The sequence below is a fragment of the Mandrillus leucophaeus genome, unplaced genomic scaffold (assembly GCF_000951045.1).
Source record: "Mandrillus leucophaeus isolate KB7577 unplaced genomic scaffold, Mleu.le_1.0 Scaffold460, whole genome shotgun sequence".
Lineage (NCBI taxonomy): Eukaryota > Metazoa > Chordata > Mammalia > Primates > Cercopithecidae > Mandrillus > Mandrillus leucophaeus.
The window spans coordinates 406,756-417,358 of NW_012104921.1; the positions used below are offsets into that span (position 1 = coordinate 406,756).

A 10,603-nucleotide genomic window follows, 5' to 3' on the forward strand; every position below is an offset into this window, starting at 1 on the left:
TAGCTGGGACTACAGGCGCCCGCCACCTCGCCCGGCTATTTTTTTGTATTTTTTAGTAGAGACGGGGTTTCACTGTGTTAGCCAGGATGGTCTCGATCTCCTGACCTCGTGATCCGCCCGTTTCGGCCTCCCAAAGTGCTGGGATTACAGGCTTGAGCCACCGCGCCCGGCCAAGATTCCTAGATTCTTAACAAATTTTTGGTAGGTATCTGAATATTAAATCTCTATTTGATAAGTATTGCAAACACTTACTGAGATTTTTGGAAGCCTGTTGGTAGGGGCAGTATGAGATGGCCACTGGAGGAGTTATACAGATAGATGAGACTTGGCTTTTGCTTACTCTTCCCCTTGTGGGCTAGTAAGGCTGTATGTGGGTAAAACACAGAGTGATAAGTGGTAGATTAAGCACATATTCAGGGTTCTCTGGGAATATAGATGATTTAACAACTAATTGGGCTGGACAGAATGGAGACAGTTTTATGCAGAGGTGAGATTTAAATTGTGGTTTAAAGGACACTTAGGAGTTTTCTAGGCAGACAGATTTGGAAGCATGGGTGAAGAAGAGTATGTGCAAATGCATGAAGGTATAAATCCATCCATCAGGAACTCCTTGTGGCTCTCCCTCTACAGTGCATCCATAGCTTGCTATTTCTTTTCATCTTTTGCTAGTCAGTACTCTGGTCCAAACCTCAAAGACAGTGGTTTGATCACTGTAGTGGCCTCTTAATTAGTCATTCTGCTTTTTCTCTCTTGCTCCTTTACAATGTTTGTACATATTAGGCTGAATTATATCTGTAGATGTGTGTGTGTATATATATTTTTAATTAATTAATTTTTTGAGACAGGGTATCGCTGTCACCCGGGCTGGAGTGCAGTGGCTGGATCATGGCTCACTGCAGCCTCGACTTCCTGGGCTCCAGTGATTCTCCCACCTTAGCCTCCCGAATAGCTGGGACTACAAGTGTGCCACCGTACCCAGCTAATTTTTTGTACTTTTAGTATAGATGGGGATTCACCGTGTTGCCCAGGCTCGTCTCAAACTCCTGGGTTCAAGTGATTGCCCACCTCAGCCTCCCAAGTGCTGGGATTACAGACATGGGCCACTACACCTGACCATATATATTTTTAGAGACAAGTCTTGCTCTGTCACCCAAGCTGGAGTGCAGTGGCACAATTATAGCTTACTGTAACCTTGAACTCCTGTGCTCCAGCAGTTCCCTACCCCAGCCTCTCAAGTAGCTAGGACTACAGATGTATACCGCCTTGCCTGACTAATTCTTAAATTTTTTGTAGAGACGTGGTGTTGCTCTTTTGCCCAGGCTGGTCTTGAACTCCTAGCCTCAATTGATTTTTCTGCCTTGGCCTCCCAAAGTGTTGGGATTCTAAGTGTGAGCTTCTGCATTGCACCTGGCCCTGGCCTGAGAATTATGTACTTTTTTTTTTTTTTTTTTTTCTTAATTTTTTTAGAGACAAAGTCTTGCTGTCTTGTCTAGGCTGGAGTGCAGTGGCATAATCACAGCTTACTGCATATTTGAACTCCTGGGCTCAAGGAATCCTCCCACCTTAGCTTACTGAGTATCTAGGACTACAGGTGTGCACCACCACACCAGCTAATGTTTTTATTTTTTTGTGGAGATGAGGTCTGGCCATCTTGCCCACGCTGGTCTTAACTCCAGGGCTCAAGCAATCCTCTGGCCTCAGCTTCCTGAAGTGCTGGAATTACAGGCATGAGCTACTGCACTTGGCTTGAGAATTATATATTTAAATCATAATTATATCACACTACTTTCTAGTTTGAACCCTTCATAGCTTCCAATTGGCTTTAACTAAAACTCAGCTTCTTAACCCTTAGGCTTGCAAATTCTTAGATAATCCCAACCCAGCTCTCCACCTGAGTATTACCTAATATTTGGCCCATTACACTTATGCTAGCCTTCTTTCTATTTGTGGAACCCTCCAAGCACATCCTTGCCTTAGGGCTTTTGTACTTATTTGTCATCTGCTTGAGACTTTCTGTCCCCAGATCTTCTGAATGGGTGTTTGCTTCTTATCATTCAGATCTCAGTTCAAATGTTACATCAATTGAAGTCTGTCTCCCTGATTTAAATTTACCCTGTTACACTTTTTTTTTTTTTTTTTTTTTTAATTTGAGACGGAGTCTCGCTCTGTCACCCAGGCTGGAGTGCAGTGGCTGAATCTCAGCTCACTGCAAGCTCTGCCTCCCGGGTTTACGCCATTCTCCCGGGCTCAGCCTCCCGAGGAGGTGGGACTACAGGCGCCCGCCACCTCGCCCGGCTATTTTTTTTTTTTTTTTTTTTTAATTTGAGACGGAGTCTCGCTCTGTCACCCAGGCTGGAGTGCAGTGGCCGAATCTCAGCTCACTGCAAGCTCTGCCTCCCGGGTTTACGCCATTCTCCTGCCTCAGCCTCCCGAGTAGCTGGGACTACAGGCGCCCGCCACCACGCCCAGCTAGTTTTTTGTATTTTTTAGTAGAGACGGGGTTTCACCGTGTTCGCCAGGACGGTCTTGATCTCCTGACCTCGTGATCCGCCCGTTTCGGCCTCCCAAAGTGCTGGGATTACAGGCTTGAGCCACCACACCCGGCGCCTGTTACACTTTTTTTTATCAATAATGTTTTACTGACTTTACAAAGCTTACGCTATCTTGGCTGGGTGCGGTGGCTAACGCCTGTTATCCCAGCACTTTGGGAGGCTGAGGCAGGTGGATCACTTGAGGCCAGGAGTTTGAAATCAGCCTGGCTAACATGGCAAAACCCGTCTCTATGAAAAATTAAAAAATTAACTGGGTGTGGTAGCGCTTTTCCATATTCCCAGCTACTCAGGAGGCTGAGGCAGGAGAATTGCTTGAACCCAGGAGGCGGAGGTTGCAGTGAGCTGAGATGGCGCCACTGCATTCCAACCTAGGCACCAGAGCAAGACTCCTTCTCAAAAAAAAAAAAAAAAGGTTACACTATCTGAAATACTGCTTTTTGGGGGCTTTTGTTTGTTTTATTGTCTCTTTAAGGTAAGCACCATGAGAACTGGTGAGATTCAAGTACCTTATGTACTGCTGCATTCCTACAAAGGCAAGGAGGTATAGAATAGGGCCTGATCCTTAGGTCCTCAGTAGATACTTACTGAATGATTGAATGAGTGTGTTTTGTTAGCAGTTGCAAATATTTCAGTATTAATGGAGTACAGGATACATTTGGAAAGCTCAGAGAGTAACGTTAAGAAAGTAGAGAGGAGCTTTTTATAACCTGTGAAGGCTTTTGTAGGCCATGTGAAATGATCTTGGCTTACTGCAGCCTCTGCCTCCTGGGTTCAAGTGATTCTCCTGCCTCAGCCTCCCAAGGGTTTAACAGGGATTACAGGCATGCACCACCATGCCCAGCTAATTTTTGTAGTTTTAGTAGAGATGGCATTTTGCCATGTTGGCCAGCGTGGTCTTGAACTCCTGACCTCAAGTGATCTGCCTGCCTCAGCCTCCTAAAGTACTGGGATGACAGGGGTGAGCCACCGCGCCCGGCCCTTTAGACATTTTTAAACAATGTTTTAGCTGCAGGGTCTCACTGTCGCACAGGCGGAGTATAGTGGAGTGCTCATAGCTTACTGCAATATCAAACTCCTGGGCTCAAGGGATTTTCCCACCTCAGCCTCCCAAGCACCTGCGACCGCAGTTGTGCACCACTGCGCCAGCTAATTTTTTGGGGGAGGACAGGGTGGCTCACTCTGTCACCTAGGCTAGAAGGCTCACAATCTTGGCTCACTGCAGGCTCTGCCTCCCAGGCTCAAGCGATCCTGTCACCTCAGTCTCCCAAGTAGCTGAGACTACAGATGCAAGCCACCATGCCTGGCTAAACACCTGGCTAATTAAAAAAAGTTTTGTTTGTAGAGATGAAGTCTTGCTGTGTTGCCCAGACTGGTCTCAAACTCCTAGGCTCAAGCAGTCTTCCCATGTCAGCCTCCCAAAATGTTGGGTTTACAGGCATGAGCCACTGTGTGTGGTCTGGTTTTCTTTTCTTTCTTTCCTTCTTTTTATTTTTTATTTTTTTTGTGACAGCATCTTACCCTGCTGCTCAGCCTGGAGTGCGGTGGTATGATCTTAGCTCACTGCAGCCTCAGCCTCCTGGGCTCAAGCAATTCTCCAGCCTCCCAAGGAGCTGATACTACAGGCGAGCACCACCACACCCGGCTGATTTTTTTTTTTTTTTTAATGTAAACAGGGTCTCACTATGTTGCCCAGACTGGTTTTGAACTCTTGAGCTCTAGTGATCCTCCCAAAGTGCTAAGATTAACAGGTGTGAGCCACTGCGACTGGCCCAATATTTTTTTTTAAACAATTTGAGAGAAAAAAGTGGACTTGGTGGGATATAGTGGGAAGTTGTTCTTGGGTGAAAACATTAAATAATCTAAAGACATAAATTCTTCTAAAATTAATTTGTAGGTTATGCAGTTCTAAAGGAAATAACTACAGAATTTGTTTTAGAACTTGACAGATCCCAAAGTTCATCTGGAAGAATAAATAGGTGAGATTATTAAAGAAAAATCTGAAAAGTTAGTGTAACCCTTTAGCAATGAAACCTTTATGATAACTAGCAGAATAGTGTGTAAATCAATGGAATAAAATAGTCCCCCCAATATAGCCAGTTATATATAGGTATTGAACGTATGATAATGAATGTTTCTCAGATCATTCACGGGAGGGAGTACTATTTACTAAGTGGCACTGGAATATCTGCTTTGTAGTTTGATTTTAAAAATCACCCTAATCTTTTATCTTATATTTTGAATCTAAACAAATTCTAAGACTTAAAAACTAAAGTATTAGGAAAAGAAAAAGATAAGATACTTTTTTTTCCCTGTCCTCCAAAACTTTTTTTTTTGAGACAGTCTTGCTCTGTCACTTAGGCTGGAGTGCAGTGGCATGATCTTGGCTCACTGCACCCTCCGACTCCCAGGTTCAAGCAATTCTTGTGCCTCAGCCTCCTGAGGAGCTTGGAATTAAGGACATGCACTACCATGCCCAGCTAATTTTTGTATTTTTTTAGTAGAGATGGGGTTTCACCATGTTGGCCAGGCTGGTCTTGAACTCCTGGCCTCATGTGATCTACCCTCCTCGGCCTCCCAAACTGTTGGAATTATAGGCGTGAGCCCCTCCAGAACCTCTGAGCAAAGGAAAATATACTTGAATGTTTATCATACCTTGATAGGCTTTTTGTTTGTTTGTTTTTTTGAGACAGAGTCCTGCTCTGTTGCCCAGGCTGGAGTGCAGCGGCGCCATCTCGGCTCACGGCAACCTCTGCCTCCTGAGTAGCTGGGATCACAGGCACACACCACCATGCCTGGCTAATTTTTTTGTGTTTTTAGTAGAGATGGGGTTTTGCCATGTCGGCCAGTCTGGTCTTGAACTCCTGATCTGCCTACTTTGGCCTCCCAAAATGCTGGGATTACAGGTGTGAGCCACCACACCCAGCCTGGCTTTTTCTTTTTTCTTTTCTTTTTTTTTGAGACAGGGTGTTGCTGTCACCCAGACTGGAGTGCAATAATGTGATCATGGCTCACTGCAACCTTGAATTCCATGGCACAGTGTATCCTCTTGCCTCAGCCTCTTGAGTAGCTAGAACTGCAGGCACACACCACCAGGTCCAACTAATTTTTATTTTTAGAGACAGCCTTGCTTTGCTGCCCAGGCTGGTCTTGAACTCCCAGGCTTAAGCAGTTCCCCTGCCTTGACCTCCCAAACTGTGGGATTATAGGCGTGAGCCACTATGCCTGGCTTACTTTAGAAACTTATTTCCATTAGCCAAATATGTCCTTTTAAATTTATTTTATGTAAAAAGCATAAAACTACTACATACCAGAAACAGTATTAACTGCAGCCACAGATGTCCCAGAATAGAAACTTTTAATCTAAATAAATTTGCCAGTAGGTGGGTACTTGTTAGCAAATATGACAAAGGGATACTGTCTTTATTATATAAAGGGCATATACAAATTGATCGTAAAAATTTCAGAGCCATTTGAGTAAAGTAGCCAATGAAATTAAGGCACAGTGTTCAAGAAGAAACAGCAAAAAATTAATATAGAAAAATATATTTCCTAGCTGGGCATGTTAGCTCATGCATGTAATCCCAGCACTTTGGGAGGCTGAGGTGGGAGGATTGCTTGAGTCCAGGAGTTTGAGACCAGCGTGGGCAACATAGTGAAACCCTGTCTCTATAAAACACACAAAAATTAGCTGAGTATGGTGGTGCATGCCTGTAGTCCTAGCTACTTGGGAGGCTGAGGTGGGAGGATTGCTTGAGTCTGGGCAGTCAAGGGTGCAGTGAGCCAAGATTGTGCTGCTGCACTCCAGTCTAGGTGACAAAGTGAGACGCTGTCTCAAAAAAAAAAAAATTTCCTTACTAGTAAAAAGCAAAATGTTTTAGAGATAAGTAAAATTTGGTATCATTTTTACCTATTCGACAATTAAGAAACTTAAATATTAGAAATTTTTTTAAGTAAAGAGGAGTATTGTAGATACTCATATTTAGTGATAATTTAAGGTGTTAACAGCCTTTTTTGAATCAGTTTACCAATACGAATGCAGTACTCATACACATTCAATACTTAATGAAAGTGTTTAGGCTCTTAGATCTGAGAATCCCTCTGTATTGAAGGAATGTGAAGAAACTATTTCCACAAAAATAATTAGTGCTATTTTTAATAGAAAAGACTGTAAACTACATGTTCAAAATTTATATAATAGTGTTAAACAGAAAAATTTTATGTTGTATTATGTATCATCTGCTGATTAAGAGATAGAATTTGAATACAGGCTCTGTAATGTATTAGCTTGGTGATCTTAGTAGACTGATGTGTCTCTCAATATCTTCACTTGTAAATTCGAGATAGTAAAACCCACCTCATAGATTTTGTTGTGTGGATTAAATTAATTATGTTTTTAAAGTGCATAAAAAGATTCCTACTCATAATGCCTCAGTATGTGAGAGAGATAGATAAATAATATATAAACATTCTAATGCATTGTTAATTGAAATAAGTAATGATATAAAACTAATACTTAAATTCTGGTATTTACAATGGAATATAAATAAAAACTGGGGCCAGTAATAAAAACTGGGGCCAGGCACAGTGACTCATGCCTATAATCCCAGCACTTTGGGAGGCCAAAGAGGGTGGATCTCCTGAGCACAGGATTTCGAGACTAGCCTGGGCAATGTGGTAAAACCCTTTCTCTACAAAAATAGAAAAGTTAGCTGGGCATGGTGGCACGTGCCTGTAGTCCCAGCTACTTGGAAAGTTGAGACACAAGAATCACTTGAACCTGAATCCTGCCACTGCACTCCAGCCTTGGGGACAAAGCGAGATGCTGTCTCAAAAAAAAAAAAAAAAAAAAGAAATTATGACTGGGTGTGGTGGCTCACGCCTGTAATCCCAGTACTTTGAGAGGCTGAGGCAGGTGGATCACCTGAGGTCAGGAGTTTGAGATCAGCCTGGCCAACATGATGAAACTCCGTCTCTATTAAAACTACAAAAATTAGCTGGGTGTGGTGGTGCACACCTGTAATCCCAGCTACTCCAGAGGTTGAGACGGGAGAATCGCTTGAACCCAGGAGGTAGAGGTTGCAGTGAGCCGAGATCACGCCACTGCACTTCAGCCTGGGTGACAGAGCGAGACTCTGTTCCAAAATAAATAAATAAATAAAACTAAATTAAAAACAACAAAACAAAAACTGGAAAGAATCAATCCTGTTAGAACAGTTTGTCCTCTGTCCACCTATCATTTTCTGTAATGTACTTGAATTTGTAATAAAGCATATTCCTTCATTAAAGAAATATAATGTTATAACTTCAGCTAGAGAGAGTTATAAAATATGTAGAGACCCCATGCTGTAGAAATACAGCTGTGTCACATGCTTCTCTGGGACATCAGTTGAGAATTTTGCCTCTTTATTCTTCTATCAGTCACCTCAAGGGTAATGATATCTGCAGCTTAGTGCCTAGAACATTGTTAGATACTTAGAAAATATTTGTTAAATGAATTGGTTATTGGCTCTTACATAATAGACAAACCTCTTTTTTTTTTTTGGTTTATTGGTTTTTAAGACAGAGTCTTGCTCTGTCGCCCAGACTGGAGTGCAGTGGCACGATCTTGGCCTGCTACAACCTCCACCTCTAGGGTTCAAGCAGTTCTCCTGTCTCAGCCTCCCGAATAGCTGGGACTACAGGTGCCCACCCTGCCCGACTAATTTTTATGTTTTTGATAGAGATGAGGTTTCACCATATTGGTTAGGCTGATCTCGAACTCCTGACCTCAGGTGATCCACCTGCCTCAGCCTCCCGAAGTGCTGGGATTACAGGCGTGAACCACCTCTCCCAGCCAAGCCCCTTTTTGCTAATAGTTTATTATCATTTAAGTGTATGTGGATATGTGTTTTTTATTTTAAAAGATGAGGTTACATGTTAAAAAATTGAGGTTAATTTGGCCGGATGCGGTGGCTCACGCCTGTAGTCCCAGCACTTTGGGAGGCAAAGGCGGGCAGATCACGGGGTCAGGAGATTGAGATTATCCTGGCTAACATAGTGAAACCCCATCTTTACTAAAAATACAAAAAATTAGCCGGGCGTGGTGGCGTGTGCCTATAGTCCCAGCTACTTGGGAGTCTGAGGCAGGAGAATGGTGTGAACCTGGGAGGCGGAGGTTGCAGTGAGCTGAGATTGTGCCACTGTACTCCAGCCTGGGTGACAGAGCGAGACTTTATCTCAAAAAAAAAAAAAAAAAAAAAAAAAAAGAGTGAGATTAATTTGTGTGACTTTATTGAGTGTATTTTATGGTCTAAGCAAAGCAGTACGTAAATAAAAGGGAAAAAAGGCATGTGAATTTGTTAATAGTGGGAATATTTTTGGGGTGTGGGATTATTAGGATCTCTTATTTTCATTTATATGAGTCCATAGTTGTAGTGAACATGGATTTTAAACTTGATGAAAGACAAATTAATTTAAAATTTTGTTTTTCATATAAATTACCTGGTATCTTAAGTTCTTAGAGCATTGTATTTTGGATTATAGGAAATTTTAGATTAGTTATAATTTGTATCATTTCTTTTCTTTTCTTTTTTTTTGAGATGGAATCTCCTTCAGTCTCCCAGAATGGAGTACAGTGGCACGATCTCCTGGGTTCAAGTGATTATTCTGTCTCAGGCTCCTGAGTAGCTGAGATTACAGGTGCCTGCCACCATGTCTAGCTAATTTTTGTATTTTTGGTAGAGGCGGGATTTCTCCAAGTTGGCCAGGCTAGTCTTGAACTCCTGAGCTCAAGTAATCCACCTGCCTCAGCCTCCCAAAATGCAGGGATTACAGGCATGAGCCACCGTGCTGGGCCCCATTTATTTTCTTGGTAGTTGTAGTACTTTTTACTTAATTTTCTAAAATTATCATGACATGTTAATGTTCATGCTGGTAAAGTGTAGAATATAGAATAGAAGAGTGCATTTAAGAAAATTATAAGTCATTTTTGGTGAGCTCAATATATTTATAATAGAAAACAAATGGAATTATCTCAAAAATGAACATGTGCTGAGTCCCAATTTTTTTGTATTTTTTTATTAAGTGTATTCTTTTAGAGTGTATAAAATGTAACATTGGCTATTTTACTGTTCATTAATGCATGCATTTTGGTTTAACTTCATGTGGCTTCATATAATTCTATTTTTACTTTTCAAGGAAAGCAAGCCTTGCTCTAATTCGAAAAATGATTCATTTTTGCTCTGAAGCACTGTTAAAAGAAGTTTGTGATTCTGATGTTGGTCACAATTTGCCTACAATACTAGTGGAAATCACTGCAACTGTCCTGGATCAAGAGGTCAGTTTCTTTTTCAAAACTCTTCTAGCATTAATTTCCTTTAGGTAGTAGTCTGAAATAAAAATTTTGTTTTAATTTCAGTAAATCATTTTGTGCAAATTACTGCATTTCTCTGCTCCTGGCAACTAAACTTATTTTTACTGTTTTTCTTTCACTTCCTTGCTATCATGTACTTCCCCCCTCCTTTTTTTTTTTTTTCTCAGGATGATGATGATGGCCACTTGCTGGCTTTGCAGATCATAAGGGATTTAGTAGATAAAGGCGGTGATATATTTTTGGATCAGCTAGCCAGACTTGGTGTAATTAGCAAAGTGTCAACGTTGGCAGGTCCTTCCTCTGATGATGAGAATGAAGAGGAATCAAAACCAGAAAAAGTGAGTGGTCTTAATTGTAGAGGTATCAGGAAGAGTTTCTTTTGAGGAAAATCTAGTTTCAATTTTTGATGGGTTTTGACAAGATGACAATTATTTTGACAAATAAATGACAATGAAATAGTTCTGTATAATTTTTAAATTGGTCAATTTTCTTTTAAAACATTTTATGGATCAACAATTTTAAACATACAGAAATGTTGCAAATATAATTAAAGAATATCAGAATACTCTCTATCCACATTGACTAGTTATTAACATTTTGCCCCATTTCCTTTAATATTTTTTCAGACACATGTGTCTCTGTGTGTGTGTGTGTGTGTGTGTGTGTGTGTGTGTGTGTGTGTACATTTTTTTTTTTTTTT

The 10,603-nt window shown here is 41.3% G+C and overlaps 1 protein-coding gene across 1 annotated transcript in view; it reads left to right on the forward strand.

Moving 5' to 3' along the window:
• HECTD1 (HECT domain containing E3 ubiquitin protein ligase 1) overlaps positions 1-10,603 on the forward strand; it is a 116,658-nt gene that overhangs the window by 47,650 nt on the left and 58,405 nt on the right. The window contains exons 11-12 of the mRNA XM_011994753.1: positions 9,729-9,867; positions 10,071-10,241. Of these exons, the coding sequence (XP_011850143.1) occupies positions 9,729-9,867; positions 10,071-10,241 (310 nt within the window). The remainder of the gene's footprint in view (positions 1-9,728; positions 9,868-10,070; positions 10,242-10,603) is intronic.